Here is a 19,387-nt window from a genome sequence, read left to right as displayed (position 1 = left end):
CAGGAATATATTTTGTTTCTCCTTTGCCTTTTTTTTATAGTAGCATAAGAATGATGTTATAACATGATGGTCCAGAAATTATGCAAGAGGCTGGCAAGGATTTCTTAAGGTGATATCTTTTATTGTGTCATCTGTGTAGTTGGGATAGAGTTAGACAAGTTTTCAAATGCAAGGCATGGAGAAGAATGTCTTGCATTCAAAAGCTTGTCTAACTCTATCATAACTACATAGTTGGTCCAATAAAAGACACCACCCAAAATTTTGGTAATGGATTCTTTTTTTACCAAGCATGAATTTCCAACAACACAAAATGAGCATAAGACAAAATCATCTGCTTCTTCCTTGTTCAGCATTCCATAGATTTCATACCATTTTATAACATCAAGAGTGCTTAGATGTCAGGTTGTTTTTAGGCTTCATTCTAAAACACTGCTGGAAAAAAACATCTCTAATAATGAGGAGTCATGTGTCTGGAGGGAAATAAAGCAGAACAGCTAGGAGAAATTACAGATGTTTGCCAGATTTCTTTGTGTGGATATATCTGTTCATGCATATCCATTTTTAAGCTTGCAGCCTTAATATTTGATAACTTTACTCCTGTGTACTGGTTCCTAAAACATGGCACAATACAGGGTAATTTTATATCTACCCAAATTAATACAAAATTAAGATGCAGAGTATAACTATATTATATTGATAATTCAGCCATTTATAATGCTTTGATGACTGCTTCCATTTCACCTTCTTTTAAACTGACATTATTTTAGTGGAAAACACTCCCAGGTCCCTTTTTAATTGGTGGTTCTAAATCTGAAATTTACTTTAAAGGTCAACTCTTGTTGAAGAGAGAAATTGGGAGAGCTTTAAAGTTGTAAATGCAATGTTAGGATAATCCACATGGTGGCACTGTTATCATAAATGTTCTTCATCCTTTAGCTCCCAGTTTCTGACTCAAGTTTTTCATCTATTGTGGCAGGGAGCATGCTGTGCGCACACACATATGTGTATGTGGTGGGGGGAGAGGGTATGGAACAGGAGGTTTCTCTATGTGGGGGGGGGGGGGGGGTTTATTTATTTATTTACAACTAGCAACTGATTCTTCTATGTTAATTTTTCCTTTTTGGTCTGGCTGATTTGCTCCAGGTTGTGGATCGCAACAGCAGTCGGATGTCCTACTATATTGAACCGACTACTGATATACCAAATACCTGCACAAGCCCAAGACCATCCAGTAAAAAGGTAGACTGCCACACGGTCAGGGTGATCATTAATGAAACTGGGAGAGACGTTAGCAGACAGCTATTAAAAGGCACAGTGCCAGTAACTTTGTGGTGAGGTGCAAAAAGGAGGTACAAATAATTAATTAGTGGTTTTGTCAAATGAAACTGTCGGAAAACAGTGATAGATTGATAGATAAATGATCTTTTGTATCATTTACCCCACCTCTTGATCCTAGGCTGTTAACATTTTTCTTTCCCAAATAGTTCTGGCAAATACCAATATGTTTTATGGACCAGGATATTGGAGGCTTTCTATTACAGCTTATAATGATCAGAGTGGATCAGTTTTTCCCAACGTTGGGGAATAGAACTGAAAAGGCAAGCTGAGCTTTACATTCACCGAACTGTAGCCATATTTTAAATGCCTACCTGCAGGCTGCCAATCTGTGTTTCTCTTTGATTCTTTTTTTTAGTACTGTGTTAAGTTATTGGGTTCTGTGTCACTTTGTACAAAGATAATCTACATTGGTTTTTAAATGTTGCAATAAACTCTTTTAAGAATCTATTTGCTATCTCCATCCTCCCTTCTTTCTATGAGGAGTTGGCAGTCTGCTTAGTTTTTTTCCCTGCTGGCAGGCTATACAACCATGGTACACTTTCTCTCTAACCTAATACAAGTTGCCAAGCTAGCTTATTAGGATCCTAGGAACTGACACCGGATCACATGAGCACACTTCATCCAGCATCCTATCTCTGGCAGTGGCCAGCACTAGCCGATTCAGAAGAAGGTGTAATAAACCCGTCAGCAGGCAGTTAAGCAATAAGTTGCCTGAAGGGCAAGTTCCTTGCTGCCCTTTGCTACATTTTGATTTATGCCCTTAAATATAAAGCTTTATATCTGTTTCTGTCTCACAAGAGGTTCCTTTATCCTATATAATGAAACTGTGGATGTTCTCATTAACTGTGGAAATGTTAAAGATCTCTGTTTGTTTACTTCAAAAAAAAGAGAGAGAGAAGGGAATGGACCTTTTAGAGACTATGAATTTGAGCTTTCTAAAAGTTGGGGGTAGCTGAACCTGATGTTTGGGATCAGACACATCCACAAATTTATGTTATTCTCCTCAAATATGTTCCAGTGCAAAAGTCCTGTTTTGAGCATTTCTTTCTTTCTCGTTCTTTAGTAGTCACAGTCCACCCTGAACAGCACCCTCAAAAATTATATAAGTTTTATACAGAAGTGCTCACAACCAGGTGAAACCACCCCTCACATCCCATTCACAAAGCTCATGCACTCTGGGTTTGGGTAATGGCTGCCTCCCATCTGGACCTTGATTTGGTGCTTTCTTGGTCCTAACTCTCCATAAAAGTAGATACAGTGGTTCTTCACCTCACTTGCCCACAGTACTCCTTTAATACCACTATGCTGAAATCCACCTTACCACCATGGGCAGGATACAGAGATGTCCCTCTCTGCTCAGTTGTTCCTCTCCAAAAAAAGGACACCACAGCATGGGGAGCCTTCTACATGACCCTGGCAATAGTGACTGAATTTCACCCCTCCTGAGTTTTACTGGGGGTTCAGCATTGAGAAGTGAGTTGAATTTGAAGTCAAATCTCAACATACTCTGTTCTGTTATCTAGCATTTTCATGAAGAGTTAGCACTGCAGATGGTGGTCAGCACTGGCATGGTGAGGGAGTCTGTCTTCAAGTATGCCTGGTTCTTCTTTGAGCTCCTGGTAAGATTTAAGAGCAGTATATAACAATAAGGAAAGTAAATTGAGTTTATGCCTAAGCTGTAGATGCACATTTGTCATTGTTCCCCCCAGGGCATCACAATTCACAATACTTGAGCACACCCATTCCACGTGTGGGAGAGGGGAGGTGAAGGGTCTGTCCAGCCAGCCTCCCCTATAGAGGAATAAACTTGAAGCACAAAATGTGGGTTCTCTTTTAGGTATGACCTTCCTCAAAGTGGTGTGGAAGGGGTGATGGAGAAGGTGTTGTATGGAGGGTGGTGGAGAAGGGGTTGTATAGTGAGTTTTGGGTCAGAGCCAACTCTGTCAGCCCCTGCTGTCCAGCAGAAGAAACAACTTTCCAAAAATCCTGACAAAGTGAGGAGAGACAGAAGGCAAGCTGGAACCTTTCCTTCATTCCAGCTGTCATTTTCTCCACTCTGTCTATAGCATGGGCTACAGTGACAGGGCTCCACACACAGGTGTTTTTACTCAGAGGACTGAGGTGATTGATGTTGCTGAAAAATATTCTGACATATTGGTTTACACTGACAGCCTATAAAGCTTCCACCAGCCAGCCTAGAAGTAGGAACTGATTCAAAAAAGTGACACCCCATGCCTGACATCAGGGCAGGGTGAGAACTACTACACCCAGCAGCCCATTGTTTTCACCAGACCTCCCATCCCACATTCTCTGTACATCCAGAACTCCTCACTGTCTGATCACCATTCTTCTTTGTTGTGTTACTGAAGAGATGACTTCATTGGGAGTCTGGGATACGGCAGGAATGTAGGGTAGAAAACAAATAGGAATGGGAATAAGAGCCATGTTTTTCTTCCCCTCGCCCCCCCCCCCCCATTTAACCCTTTAGGTGCTGGATTCTGGTAAGACTTTGGTGCGGAATTTCCTTTCTAAGCTTCAGTTTTCTGTTGAAATAGCAACACTTTGGTGGTAATACAGCAGCAGTGATATTGTCCCATATAGCTTTGTCGCACATAACTGGTTGAGAGTCAGCATCCACAATCCAGAACCTGGGTAGAGGAGAGATCTGGTATCTGTTGTAGTTTCAGAAATAAAAAATGAATGTAGAGAGCTGGAATCCATTTTTTTATTAAATTTATGTAGCACCCTCAACCTAAGATCTGTGCATGATGCCTAAGGCAGTCTTCCTCTCCTTGTACACTGAATAACTGTCCTGTCTTCATTCAGACCTCTCATGAAATATTTTCCCTTTCTTATGAAGCTTTTCACAGATATGCCACCATAAAAATTGTTTTAAAATATTACTGCCTTTTATTTTAAAACTTCATCTGGGTAATAGTGATATTGTCAGTCTGGTCTGATGATGAAAAGACTTGTACCTTCCTCTCTGTAGGATGCAAAGTAATGTGGACAGTCAACAAATAATGAATAGTAAAAGCTTACTCTTTGTACAAAAGAGGTGCAGCAAAAACAGCAGCATTACAAACCTCTCTATCATGTGTTTCAACACCTATCTAGAGGGGTCAGCTCAGAGAATTAAGGATATAATAGTTGTCTCCATTCCCATTCAGTCCTTGGGCCACAGGTAGGTAGCTTATGATTATGCTATTATGCAGTCATAATAGACTATGTCAAGAGGAAGGTTATGTAGAATTAGGCTGCAGTGCCAACTTTAAAGCAGTAGTGTGGCAGCAGTACTTTCTATTTTGCAGGTAAAGAGTATGGCTCAGTATGTTCACAATATAGAGAAACAAGACATTCCACGAAGAAGTAGATTCTCAGATCGTTTCAAAGATGACATCACCACTATAGTTAATGTGGTCACTTCAGAGATTGCAGCACTTCTAGTTAAACCACAGAAGGTAAGTACAAACAAAATAAATACAGTGGTTCCTTTCTGTTGTATCTCATGGGAAATATCCATAGAAACATTGAGCCTGATTTACTAACATCATTGGAGTTCTACCAGACATGAATTTTACCAGTATTTCCATTTTATTTCTCATGTACCCATCCTTATGTGGCAGATTCTGATACCCTCATTCATGTTGTATAGAAACAGTTCCATGATTGGTTCCACTGGTTTCAGTGGGATTAATCAGGAAGTTGAATAACTTGCACTCTGAGGATGCAAAATCCACCCTCAAATTTTCTAATCATAATCTCCTTCAAAGAGATGCCATTAATGACTCAGAGCAAAAATAAGTCCCCAACCTCAGTACTCCTTATTCCTTTGATACATTTTAAGTAGGTTACATTAACGTGTTAGATTCTAGTATTAAAAATGTAAAGGCCTAACTTTGCCTTTCCTGTTTTATGGTATTTGTTTACTTCATGAATTTATACTCCCCTTTGAATGGTATATTTTTCTCACATACAACACATGCCCCCCCCCCCCCCCCCCCAAAAAAAAAAAAAGAAAAAAGAGCAGATAGAAATTGGAGTGTTCATTATACGAGAGGAAATAAGATAAGAGCAGTTGCTGTCACTTACCAGGCAAAAGGAAAAGTTAAGTCTGCACTCAGTCCACAGCGAGAAGAAAAATGAGCAGGTTCAGCTCACTAGCTGCTGTTTCTCAGTTACTTACTTGTGAGGAAAGATCTTTTTTTCTTCATTCTCTCTTTCAAAAACAAGGTGTGCATCATATTTCAAGGCACGTTGTATGCAAGAAAATGCATTAAGTCACTTAGCCCATAGACAGACATGCATTTGTAGCATTGCAATGGCCGTAGCACTTTGAAGTCCTACCAAAATGTTATCATCATCGGCAATCCCTTGATTCAAGAATGATCTCTACTACAGCTCACTGATGGGTCTTCAGGTGACTTAAGAGTCCAATCCTTGAGCCAGAGGCCCATCCACAGAAGTTGCAGGTCTTTTTCCACAGGGAGAAGAGTAGGCTGTAGACAAGGCTTTCTCTCCTTTTCCCTCCTCTGCTCTCTCTTCTCTGGTTTGAGGACAAGATGCTTTACCTCAAAACAAACCATACTGTGATCTCCGGAAAGTAGGACCTTGGGAAATTGATATGTAGGTGTATTTTGTTGCCTGGAAAAAAAATGTGCATGTCATGTTTGTCAGTATAGAGCTGGATCTCTTTAGCTTTATTTGGCCAACATTGATTTTTGACTTCCCAGATTCTTCAGTTTTGAAGTTCTGACACGCCTCCTTCTTTTGCTGAGATGAGGCGTCATCTTGCCAAGCAGAATGAGCCCTTCTCAACTGTTTGAGGAGGGCTTGGATCTTGGTGTCAGTTTCATCAAACCAGTCTTGGTGTTGAGTAGTGGTACAGCCAGTGGATTCAGCAAAGACCATCTGAATGGCTGTTTTAAACCCCTTCCAGAGTTCTTCAGTGTTGCCTTATTTTGTGGACAGGGCAGAGAGCTTTCCATGGAGACGCTGTTGGAGATCCTTACAGAGCTTCAGGTCTTGATTTGGTATTGAGAGTCTTTCTATTGCTTTTAGTTGTTTTTGGTGTTTTGGAGCAAGCCAGATGTTCATAATGGATATGACAAGACTGTGATCTGTCTGGCAGTCATCGGTTCCTGGCATGGCTCATGTGATATGGACATCCATTCGATCATGGTTTCTGACAATTTAACAATAGTTTCTAACCATAGTCAAGAAGGTGCCAGTGCTTAGATTAAGGGTGTCTCCACGAGCTTTTGATGTTGTTACTCCTGTCTGAAAATTTAAGTGTGTGATGACAAGACTGTTCTCTGTGTCTTTGCTCAGGAGGAGGATGCTGTAGGAATTGGCTTTTCCTTCTCCTTCCTGCCCACTGGTGCCACTCCAGAGTTCCAGGTCACATCCAACCCTGGCATTGAAGTCACTGAGGAGAATGAATTTGTCCTCCTTGCTAGTATTAGAATGTGGTCAAGGTTGGAGTGGAACTGTTCTTTGACATCATTGTCAGCATCAAGCATTGGGGTATATGTGCAGATGATGGTAGCATACTAGTTGTTACTGAGTTTAGGATGAAGGCTCATAAGACATTTGTTAATGCCCACAGGGGGCTCTGTAGCCCATGAGCTAGTTCTTGATGGCAAAGCCAATGTTCTGGGCCAGTTTCCCCTTCCAAAAGAAAGTGTAGCCTCCATCATCTTCCCTTAGCTAACCCTCATCTGGTCATCTGTTCTCACTCAGAGCTGCACTGTCAATGCTGTATCTTACTAGTTCCCTGGAGATAATGGCAGGAGCAGATAAGACAGTCTAGGTTTAGGGCACCTTTTGTAGCCCCTTCCCCATGTGGGGTGAGCAGAGAAAATCCTGAATAGGACTGCTCATTCATGGTAGCTGCTGCTGAATTGCAACCCTGTCTCAACCTAGGTGCAAGATGATCATCAGCTACCACTGTTTGCATGTAGATTTGTGGCTAGAGACTGCCAGATTCACTAGTCTTGCCTCCATCACCACTGGTCTATTGCCATAGGGCCTTTGGAGGTTACTACAGGAGAATGAGTTGTTTCCTGTGGTAGAAGTCTTTGTATGACTTTGTTTAACATGAGGAAGCTTCTGCGCAGAAACAGGAACCACATAATCTTGAAAAGGTAGAGATCTAAACCCAGTGGCAAGGGAGAATCCTAGATTACAGGAGACCTCAATCTTGCTGCAACCATTGAGATCCTCACATCTTCTTCCACCTGATCCACTGCTGAGGATTTGGGGTTGGACCATGATTTGTCTGGAACCTTCCCTCAGAACTGTTCACCATGAGTGACCCTGCCAGGGGTATGAGACTCTGGGTGATATAGCTCTGAGGGTCATTGGGACACACAAGCTTCCCTACCACTATAAGGTCTCAGTCCGTGGAGAGGTACAAAAATATATTGTTATGAAGAATGTTCACACATGTAGCACCCCCAGCAAGAGTGTTACGAAGTCACTGCAAAGGTATGTTCTCCAGAGAAGGGATGATAAAGGATTGCTTCTCATCTCTTCTTGTTCCTCCTTCCCTATGCCCCCTGAGAAGCTCATCAGTGAGCACAATCACTGACAGCCTGCCCACTCCCTTGACAGAGAGCCCATTCACTGGGCAGGCTGTCAGTGATCAGCAAGCACTGGTACCTGTCACTTCTGGCACTGTGGCAGCAAGTGTCCATGCCCCAAGGCAAGCAGAATTCCTACTTTTATAAGGCTGAGACAGCAGCAGGCTGTGTGACAGAAGGGCAACAAGGAGAGCCCACTGCTCCACTGCTGCCTAGGGATCATGCTGTCTGACAGATTGCTGAAGTGAGCAGAGCTGAAGTCCCTGTTCCTGGCTCAGCTGCAGCTCTGCATCCCCGCAGTTGCCTGCTGCTATCTCTCCCTCCCTTCCTCTTTAGAGGGGTGGGAGGAGAGCAAAGCACTGTGGGATGCTGCAGGGCTATGGACAGACATTCAAAAAGCCTGAACCTGAATTGATTCAATCTTTGCAGGTTAGTCTAATGTGGCTAGCCTAAATCAGTTTTGTAACCAGACAGACACCCCAGAAACGTGGGCACATGCCTGCAGTGGGTCAGGCTTGAAGCTGGTGGGGGCGCTAGAGCAGCCCTCCCTTCCCTTGCACAGCATTGAGATGAAGGGGGACGTGGCCAGACTATGGCAGGATGCTCTGATTAGCCCAGCAGGGAATTGATAACTGTATTTGTCACCTCTTACTCTGTATTTATCACCCCATTAAGAAAACAACTGAGGGACATTACCAACTACCTGTTAATGCTACCTGTTGATTCAACATGGACCGTAGCCAGCATGTGGTCTGCTAGCTAATATACAGACACCTCTCCACAAGGCAGAGGGGAGGGGGGAATTACTGATTAGCAGAGAGTGGTGAGGGGGAGGGAGGTGAGCAGCCTGCTGTCCCTGCTAGAGCTGCAGCCAGGGAGCAGAAGGGAGGGGCCAGCCCTTCTGTGGAGCAGAGAGCCCCACCCAGCCCAAAGAGCATGCAAGGATGCTGGGGAGTCTGATTTATCTTAAACCAGCAAGGGGTATGGGACAGACACTGCATAAATCAGTTTGAGCCAAATCTGATACTACAGGAAGTCTGATACTACATTCAACCAGGCTTATCTTAAACCGGTTTCAGCCATTTTCAAACTGGCTTATGTGCACTGAACATCTGTTCAGTAACAGGTTTAAACCACTTAAACTGGTTTATGTGTAATGTCTGTCTGTAGCCCAGGGATCCTCTGTAGCACTGCATGTAATGGTACAGAAGTTAAATGCAGCACTACAAAAGGTAGAGCTACAGAGAAGTTCCTGATTCAAACGGAAATATTTTTGTAGTGCTGCAGCCATTTTTGTAGTGCTATAGGTGGAGTGCATGTATGTACACCCCCTGTAGTGCTACAAGGGTGCATATAATACTATAGATATAATGCCTGTGGCCTTTGTTTCACTTTCTGGTCCTTATGTGTGAGTTAAATGTTTGAAGCAGAGCAATGTTTAAATAAATATCTGGGTCACTGAAATCTTTCAAAGCATTTGGTTTGGAGGGAGGAGAGGAATTGATTCATATTATGTAAAAAATGTTCTAAAAACATAAAATTTTTGCTCTGAAGAAGCTGGACACATTTTCTTTCCAATATTTTAATGGTTTCTTCACAGAAAAGACATAAATAGTCTGTAGAGAAAATACTGTCAACTAGATTCTTTTTCAATAGGGCAAGGACCAGGGAATGGTGGGAGTTAACAGTGAAAGATTGCCATGTATGAAAATTCTTCTAAAATTACCTGGAATGTTTACAGAATTGGGACCATGTATTAGTCTTGCTTAGCAACAATGGATGACATTTAAGTGATTTTTACAGATTTTTACTACATGCAATAGCAACCTGCTTGTTTCATTTACCAAATTTTGGATATACCTTTTTCCCTAAAATCAGCCCCCCAAAATTAGAGTATATTTATTAATCAGGGAAGCTGATTTTTTGCACCCTGCTTCAGTTCCTAGTCCATAGTGCAGCAGCTCTGGTATTACTCTTCAGATAGCTAAGGGAGTCAATGGGCTATTAATGGACCATTGAGTTAATGGCTCAGGGTTCTTCACTTTACAGGTATTCAAATAACATTTGTAACAGTCTTGAGGTTCCACTAAATAATCTAACCTTTTCTAGGGGAATTTTGCTGCTTACTAGGTCTCTTGGTCTCCCCTTCTATTTTGCAGCTCTTTAGCTCTTTTCCAGATCAGAGATCTACTGGTGGAGACCAGTCTTCAGGAGCAGCTAGGGCTTTAGTTAAGTAGGAAAGGGAAGGTGAGTCAGCTGAAGATTAGCCTCTGCTCTTGCTCTCTGCAGTCATAACTGTAGGGTAGAGGGGGAGAAATCTTTATAATGCCTTGCAAAAACAAGGTGCGTGTTATATGTGAGGAAATATGGTATTCTTTTAAATAACTCATTTCGCATTCTGCAGTAATATCCCTGATTTGCTTTTCTGTAGCTGGCAAGCTGCCTCATAAGGATTATAGGAAAATATTTTATAGCATCAATTAAAGGTCACAGGAAATGGACTGCTACATGTGAACAAAAAAGTATAAATATGGAAAAGTGAATCAGAGAGCTTCTGTTTAATCTTGTATCCTGCAACTCCTTTTGCAGTCATGAATGAGCTATTGTTTGGACCTGAATACTAGCTAATCAATTTTTCTGTATTTTTTTTTTGGTGTTTTAATGTTGTTTAAACTTAGGATAACTTTGGTTAGACAAAGCTTGTGAAAGACAATACTAAAATATATTTTAAGAGGCTTGTGCTACATTTCCCACATAGGTAATAATTTTTATTCTATCTTGCTGGGATAGTCATCTCCATAAACATTTGAAATTATTATATAGGAACAATACTATATATTTTTATAAATCCCATATACATTAGAAGTGAAAAGAGACTTGCCTAGTCTTTTTCCTGGTGTTTCCCTGGATAGTACTGTACCCAGTCTGTTTTTAAAGAATGGTAGTAATACAGCTTCTGCCACTGTATTTTCTTATGTATTGTAACTGCATTTATTTCTTTAAAGGAAACCGAGCAAGCAGAAAAGATCAACATTAGTCTTGCGTTTTTCTTGTATGATCTTCTTTCCCTAATGGACCGTGGGTTCGTGTTTAACCTCATCAAACATTACTGTAATCAGGTAGGCACTGTTTGGAACAGTCCTTGCATTAAATTTGGCATTATGTTTTGCCCTGTTTGTGACTCCTTTTCTGAACAAGAGGCTGAGATTAGTAGTGCTGTAGAAAGGGTAGGATAGATTCCCTGCTTCTGGGAGCCTGGTAAAAGGCACTGAATCAGCCATAGGGCACCTACCTAAAATAGGAGCTGCTTTTAACCTCTGCAGCGTTTGGGGGCTGTTTCTCCCACTACGGGATTCACTGCACAGAGTGGAAATGACAGCGAGTATTTGGACCCTAGTCCTAGTTGAAAAGATTTAGCTCAAGTATTAACCATCTGAGTTATTTATAAAAGTCTCTGCTTGAAAATCCACCTTGAAGAACCCACTATAATCATGTATGAAGTTTCCATTACTAAAACTTTTAGATGTTTCTATGGTTTTTCTTCTAAGCATTTTGATCTTGTGATCCATATAACAGCCTTCACATCTGACCAAAAGGAGGTCATCAGACATGTGTATACTATGCCCACTGAAGTCAACAAGTGTTTCTCCATAGTTTCTGCTGTGGTTTTGCCATTGTGAATGGTGATAACAGCACTGTTGATGTTGTGTTGCACAAAGGTGAGGCACGTTCCTGCATTTAGTTTGCCATAGACACAACAGGGGTTGTTATTTTTAAAGTCAATTTTAATATTACAGAAAAGGCAAACTTATCATATGCAAATCACTTTCCATGCAAAAGTGAGAGTCACTGTATTTTTTTTTTCTGGGAGGAAATAACTATTGATCCTTTCTTGGGAGTTTGGCCAAGTGACAACCAGCATCACCATTAAGGAAAGAGAAGCTAATGGATGGAAGAATTCAGAACATTTCTGCATCTGTTTTGCTTCTCAATTATTTTTATTATATTGACTGATTCTGTTTCAGGAGACAGGATATTTTTCTATCTATAATTGTAAATTGCATACCTCTGTCACACATTATTCTTGTTTTTCTAGCTGTCAAACAAGTTGAATACACTCTCCACCCTAATTTCCATGAGGTTGGAGTTTCTGCGAGTTCTCTGCAGCCATGAACATTACCTCAATCTGAATCTCTTCTTCATGACTTCAGTATCTACTCCAACATCTCCCTCACCCTCATTATCATCACAGGTAGGCATCACTCAGTACAGTGCCACACATCCATCTCCCTCATGTGAAGTGCACATAGGGAGGAGGAGAATGTGTTCAGTTTGTATTGTACAGCTTTTTAGGTCTAAATTAATCCACCGTTCTGGGACTATCAAGAATGATTAACTGCCTTGCAGAAAGGGCAAAGATGTACGTTTTGTTGTGATTTTTTCAGTAGGTGTGGTGAAAAATACCATAATGGGGGGTTGGAGAACCCATGGTTTCACTATGTATAGCAAAAGTATGTTTGTGAGGATAAAGGGCTTTTTTTTTTTCATACCAGTGGCAACATCTGTTTACAGTGCATTATAATTTATGGAAATATGCAGCAAAATGTGAGTCCTTAGATGAAGGACACAAACTCTGGCCCCTGGTAGACATTATGCTTAAAACAAGGTTAGTAGGTTAATCCTGTCTTAAATAGTAACTTGGCCACACATTTGAGGAATTTAATGGCTCCACAAAAAGAGAAACCAGTCACAAAAATATATAATATTTTTTTGTGGCTGGCTTCCATCATGCCTTAAACTGAATGTGCGACAGGGTTAGGACCTCACCAGGACTTGAACCAGTCCTGCTACAACAGATGATCAGCTGACTGTTGCCTGAGGGCTCAAACTGCCCCCTACCATACAACTCCTGAACCAGCCCTGCTACAGCAGATGAGCAGCTAATTGTCAGCTGGCTCCAGGGACCGCGCTGGGGCCAGTTCGAGCCCTGAAGCAGACTTAGAGCCAGCCAAAAATCAGCTGATTGTCTGGCACCCGGCTTTCAATTTGCGGGCCTCCTCTCACGTCTTGTAGATGGTGCCTGTGTGCTCAGGTATTGACTGAAACATGGATTTCTGCTGATAGAGAGAAAATGCTGTTGAAAGCAAAGTATTAGCTTGCTTTTCATTTCCCGTAGTGACTGACTTTGCTTTTCTAGAGTTTCACAGTGAAGCTTTGATTTTGTTATGCCTCTTTCTATTTGCACTTCCTGGTTTTTTGTATAGGGTCATTTATGTTGTAGGTAGAACTCTGCAAAATAGTCATAAATCTGCCTCAGGCCATTGTCTTGTTCTTCCCATGAGTAACATCCTAGGAACACACACAATTTGCAGATCTAGATTAATATTTGCATAGCCCTGGATGTTCTCCCTACAACTATGTATCCTTGCCTGCTATCCTTCTTTCCCTGAACTCCTAACCATATTCTGAGAGGTCCACAGCTGGCACCCCAAACTCGTTTTCTTCCTGGACTTTGTCCTCTCTTACCCTAAATTCTTCGGGTAGTACCTAGCTTGCAGCTTGCTGCAGGTCATTAAGCAGGGGTGTACAAGGAGCTTCTGGCACAAAAGAGCCCCATAATCCCAAATAGGTGATTCCCTAACGACTTTACTGGGCTGTGTAGTGCCTGCTCAGCTTAAAAGGGAAATGTTTCCCATTGCCATTTCCCTAGGTTAGCGTTGGAGCCTCCTGCCCCAGGAAGAACCTAACTGTTTAGAGAGGCTATGTCTCTTAGCTATAAAAGAAAAGCACCCATTATCTCTGAAGATTCTTCAAATAGAAATATGTTTGTTTAGTCCCAAAAATGAGTGGTATGAATCAAAAGAAAAAATAATTAAAGTTATAGCCTATGGCTTCTTCCCATGACCCTGGGAAGAAAGGTAGGAGGTGACTAAAGATACACAGGAGCACTGAGAAGCTGGGAGGTTCATTTTGAAAGTTCAAGTTCATGTATTCTTTCTAAGGGGTATTACCAAAAAATTGATGATATCCAGCATCTGTAAAGGTAGCACTTAAAACTTCCCAAACCCATATCTTAAGTATACAAATAGGTCACTACTCATTTAAAAAAAAAAAAAAAGGATGCATGTTTTGTGCTCCTTTCTCGTCATTCATATAAAGCTTGAGGTTTTGAGGATCAAGATTTCTTCTTAAGGCTACCTCTTGACACACAAGATCTGGAAATGGGATTCTTCTTTTTTCTTTTTTTTAAAGGAAGAAAGAAAGAAAATGGCAATTTTGCACAGCTATTGAAATAGATATTATGGGTCAAACCTGGGCAGAAACCAATTAGGATCAGTCTTTTCCTCAGGAAACATCATGAACTCTTCTTAGGAGTAACCTACAAAATGCAACCCATGCAAATCAATAGGGCTTTTTCGCTGCTCTTGCATGATTTAATCTGGTAACTAGTCAGCAGTTTAGTAATTCTGCTCTGTGTACAGGAGAGCTGTCAGCTAGACTTAGATTTTTCAATAAGGTGGCCTTGGGGATAAATCTTGTACAATTATTGTGAAGAGCCCATGTAGAAAATTTGCACGCCAAGGCATAGAACATCCAGTTGTTACTCCAAACAGACAAAACTGAACTGTCATGGTGCTCTCATGTCTCTGGGTCTTAATTCAGATTTTCACTGCCCTAAAGTTTGGGAGTCTTCAGCTGTGGGGTCTTGATTCAGCCCATTTTACACATAGGTGGCAGCCAGAGTGTTGCAGTCTGTTTTGCAGCACTGTTCTCACTTTATTGGAAGAAATATTCAAGTGAATGCTAAAGAATATAACCGAAAAGCAAATTGTGAACTTTGTAAACTTTTTTTTTGGACTGGAAATAGACTCTAGAAGTTATGCTTGTCCGGTCAGGGAACAAAACCCGCCAAGTGACCTACCGACCTAGCATCATGACTGCAGCTGAGGAGTTCAAAATACAAACTCAGCAGCAACTTCCCATTCTTTGGCTGGCCATATATCAGACCACAGCTATAAGTTACAGGAGTTTGAAGGCTGCTCTAAATTATACCAGCTGCCAACAACCCGAGCCAAAGATTGTCAAGCTTCAGGGAAACACTGTTTAAATTTCCATCCTGCTTGGCCACACCTTTACACCAGGTGTCAGGAGGAGGTGGCAAAGAAGTCCCTATGCAGTGCCTTTGCTGTTGGAGCTTCCTCTTGCACATATTGTGGAGTAGCTAATAGGCTGCAATTTCACATACTAAGTTACCTTTCGGTGACTTGTTCATGTGTCTATTCCCTTAAGCCAGTTTATAACTACTTTAAGCTGGCAGAGTGCAATAAAAAAACACCTGAACCCAGGGGAAATTCTGGCTTTGTCCCCCATCCATGCTAGCAAATATAGTTTGGACTTTGCACATCAAATACTTGCAGCAAGTTGCTTGTGCACAATTAATAAAATGAGGGCTATTCATAGAAACCACTTGCTGATATGATAATTCCTTAAAACAAATTTGAGCATTATAAGATAGCAAACAGCAAGCGGGAAGAGAGGCTGATTTCACTGAATAAACTGTTGTGCACTACTTACCCACACTCAGCATTCACTATGAGTAGTTTAGGCTTGCTCTAAATATTCATGGAAACATTTTGCTTCCTAGGGATTTTATTCAATTTGATTGTAAAGCTTTACATTCTTCTGACATCATGGTCCATCCTTTCAATAGAGTGACCTATTAGATGCATTTTCGATGAGCTGTCACTGTAGTTTGTTTAATGAGTTGTTTTTTCTTTGATAATCCATTAAAACACCTAATATACTTTTCCAGAATTCAAGCTCCTGCTCTAGTTTCCAGGATCAGAAAATTGCCAGCATGTTTGACCTTTCAGCAGACTATCGTCAACAGCACTTTCTGACTGGACTGCTCTTCACTGAATTGGCAGCTGCCCTGGACACAGAGACAGAGGGGTAGGTTTCTAATTTTTTAGAGGATTATCCTGATGGCCCTATGATCGTACACATTGTTTATCACCTGATAGACCTGGATTTGATTTCATGTCCAGCCTCTTGTTTTCCATATGGAAAGTGTATAGTGGTAAGTGTCACAACGTCGCAAGAAAGGCTTCTACCTATATTTCCCTCTGTATTGGAGTAGAATGGATAGACTCTAGAGTTTAATGGACTTTGTCTACATTCAAGAATATTGGTGGATTATCCTTCAAGCCCACCCTTCAGCATATGGGTAACAAACCACGCATCTATTGCAGTAATGCTCCCAATAATACATGTGCAATCAAGCCACCATCTGCAATAGACCTGGACTGAGCCAGGAGAACCATCAAGTTTGTTGTCTAAGATGGCAACTGGGATGAGACAAAGCCGGGGTAGAGGAAAAAAGAGATAATCTATGCTAGTTGCATGGAAGGGAAATATATGCTGCTCAAAAAGATAATCTCTGGTAAAGATGACAGAGCTCTTTAAATTTAACATAGACTTTAGTGATAACTAGACCTAGCTCATCCTGGCATAAGCCAAGATCATATACCTCTTAATGCTCTTGCCATAGTAAAACAGATAGAACCTTCACCAACCTGAGGGGTAATTATATATGTGTCATTTTGTAACATAACAATAATCATTTTAGGTGCAAAACATTTGCCTCAATGAATGCATATGCTACCTAAATACGCAGGAAAATGTCATGCTTTTACATCACAGCTCACAACTTTCAACTGTTCTTGGCAAAGCAAAGGTCTTGAAAACATTGCTGTCTCTAATCTGAAGGGCTTGGGTAAATGCACAGCTGTGGTTATCTCAGAATGGTCTTCATTTCTCCACAGAGTTGAATTTGCCTGGAATTAATGAATTACTTGGAGGCCCTTTTGCCAAATATTTTCTACTCATTTGCAGGTCTTCTGGGAATGCACACTGAAATGTTGTTTTGTGATTATAGCAAAACATGTTATCCTATAATTACTGAGTGGTTGATTTCTGCCTTCTTTCCCCCCACCAATCATCTCTTCTTGCTTCTGGTCTGCACAACTTGCATGTGTCAATATCAAAACTAGTTCCTGTTTTTATGCCAACAGAATTGGTAAGGTGCAGAAGAAAGCTATCAGTGCTATCCATAGCTTGCTGAGTTCCCATGATCTAGACCTGCGCTGCTCCAAAAAAGAGGTGAAGGTCAAAATCGCTGCTCTTTACCTCCCTTTGGTTGGGATCATTTTGGATGCACTCCCACAGCTCTATGACTTCACAGGTATGACTTTCTTTTTTTAATTTGTCTTCACTGAGTAATTTAAGTGACCTGAATCTCAAAATATAAAGGAGATAGTTTTAGCTGCATAATTATTACTATAATCCTAGGTAGCATATACACATGGCCCCAACCCTGAATGGCTTAAAATGTGCATTAGGAAGGAGAACAAAAGTAATACTGTCACGCTATTACATAATTTTTCAAATTCCCAACCAGATGAATTGGATGCAGTTAATTTCAGGGGTGAACATTATGTATTCATCTTTCTATTACTACTTAATGTTGTTAGCACTGTGGTACTGTAGTTACAAGAAGCATTTTACACAAATGTAACCAACGTGCTCAAGGTTAGAGAAGATAATTTTTATCTTACTGTCACTATAAACGGTGCTCAAAATCTTGTAATCCTGGAGGTATTTTGGGTGGAGTGGAAGAGGTTGTTTAGTTTTTTAGTTTTGTTTTTAAATAGTTCTCTAGCTCTTTTACGCCGTTATATTTTCCTGTAGTAGATTCGTATGAATTTGCCCCAAGTAGCTGCTTTGGGTTTTTTCCATGACAGTAGCTGATATTCTTTTAAAACGCAGTGCTCTGCTTTGCTACGTGCAAAAGTACCTGTCATTTACATGAAAAACTTGTGGTAATGAAAAAAGGAAGCCTTTTTTTTTTTTTAGAGAACCTAAGATTTTTTTCACCAATTATGCAAGAGTCCCTGGAATAAAACAGTCACATCATAAATAAATATTATTTCTTACCATCCAAAAATGTAAAAGTGCTTGACATAGTTAAATGTCACTATACCCTTTTGATAGGTTTTATCTTTATGTCATATAGGAGAAAACAGGCATAGTTATGAAAGTTCTAAATGTTCCAAAGTGGGGTGTCCTTTCTTTTTTTCTTTTTTTGGTGTCTAAGATGAGATGCCATGGGGTTTGTTTTTGGAGATTTTAACAGGATGTCTGGCTTGAATGCTGCAGCCCAGCTGCAGGTGGTAGAAAGAAGTTTGCCTGCCTGCCTGCCTACGAGGGATTGGGTTAACTGATGGGGATGATTGGATGGCCCAGAGGAAATTAAAACTCCCAGAGAAGGGAGCTGAGGGAGAGAGGGAAGGTGGAGGTGCTGTGCAGAGCTGGGGTTACTGTGTCAGGATCTGGGAATGAACCACAGGGTTTGGTTTAATCATTTATTGTTTTGTGCTTGCTTGTTTTATACTTTGTTGTTTCCTATGGGTGCAAGTTTGTCCTAAGGAAAACAAAACCTATATTGTGAAAGTAACAACCCACTACAGAGATATTGAGCACATCAAGTGAGGTCACTTGGCGCCTCTGAAAACCAGGCTTAAATGCCTTAAATTGGACACTCATTCTTAGAAAATTTATTTCCTACTCAGTTTTTCTATAGACTTCATCAGATTAGTTAAACTAAACACTTAAAAAGCTCTTCTATCGACAGCTGCTAGATTTGTACCTATGTACATATTTCTGTAACAGTCCCACACCCACATATACAGTTTTGGTGGGGATACTTAGCCAGGTAATGCCAATTAAACATGGCGCAAAGTGACATAGTCTAAGCATTTGAAAATCCTCAGGTCCCCCGATGGTTTTTCCTTTGAAACAATTTTTTTCAAAACAGCAGGAGAGGGTTTGAACAGATCCTTCTGTCCATATGCTTTTTTGACTAACTTGAGTCTTTGGGCATGTCTACATGTGCATTTACGCGTGCCTAAACTTAAAGTGCCTTTCCTTAAGGCACATTAAGATGATTTAGGTACACGTCTACGCGTGGACACGTTAATGCACATTAAGGCACATTAAGTTTAGGTGCGAGTCACATTAGCACACGTGGAAACATGCTAATGTTCATTAACACAGTGTATATCCACTGATGCATACCACATTAATGCACATCGTTAATGCATCTACACGTGTGCTAATGCAACTTGGCTATTCCCACCTAAATTTGATACCGTCTTTATGCAGATATCAAATTTAGGCTTACATAGCTTTAAACTGCCATTTTTAAGGCACATTAAGGGTGCATATGTGTCGACCTGCACCCTTAATGCATCTTAAAAGTGGAGATTTTAGGCTAAGCCCACTTAAGAGGAATGTGTTGGTGCTTCCTTGGTGCACAATGTCCTGGTAATCTTATTCTTCTTCTCTCCTTTTCCTCCATTACTATTTCACCTTAACAAGCCATGACTAAGAGAAATACCAGTTGG

At 40.8% G+C, this 19,387-nt stretch overlaps 1 protein-coding gene across 4 annotated transcripts in view; it reads left to right on the top strand.

Moving 5' to 3' along the window:
* DOCK8 (dedicator of cytokinesis 8) overlaps positions 1-19,387 on the top strand; it is a 163,011-nt gene that overhangs the window by 106,903 nt on the left and 36,721 nt on the right. For all 4 annotated transcript variants that reach the window (XM_025202973.1, XM_025202972.1, XM_014519464.2 and 1 more), the window contains 7 exons: positions 1,144-1,239; positions 2,862-2,957; positions 4,650-4,799; positions 10,928-11,041; positions 12,019-12,174; positions 15,736-15,875; positions 16,997-17,166. In XM_025202973.1, the coding sequence (XP_025058758.1) occupies positions 1,144-1,239; positions 2,862-2,957; positions 4,650-4,799; positions 10,928-11,041; positions 12,019-12,174; positions 15,736-15,875; positions 16,997-17,166 (922 nt within the window). The remainder of the gene's footprint in view (positions 1-1,143; positions 1,240-2,861; positions 2,958-4,649; positions 4,800-10,927; positions 11,042-12,018; positions 12,175-15,735; positions 15,876-16,996; positions 17,167-19,387) is intronic.

Source organism: Alligator sinensis, unplaced genomic scaffold (genome assembly GCF_000455745.1).
Source record: "Alligator sinensis unplaced genomic scaffold, ASM45574v1 scaffold308_1, whole genome shotgun sequence".
NCBI classification, from domain to species: domain Eukaryota; kingdom Metazoa; phylum Chordata; order Crocodylia; family Alligatoridae; genus Alligator; species Alligator sinensis.
Note: the sequence above shows the minus strand (reverse complement) of the source record. Positions and strands in the feature narration are given on the sequence as shown.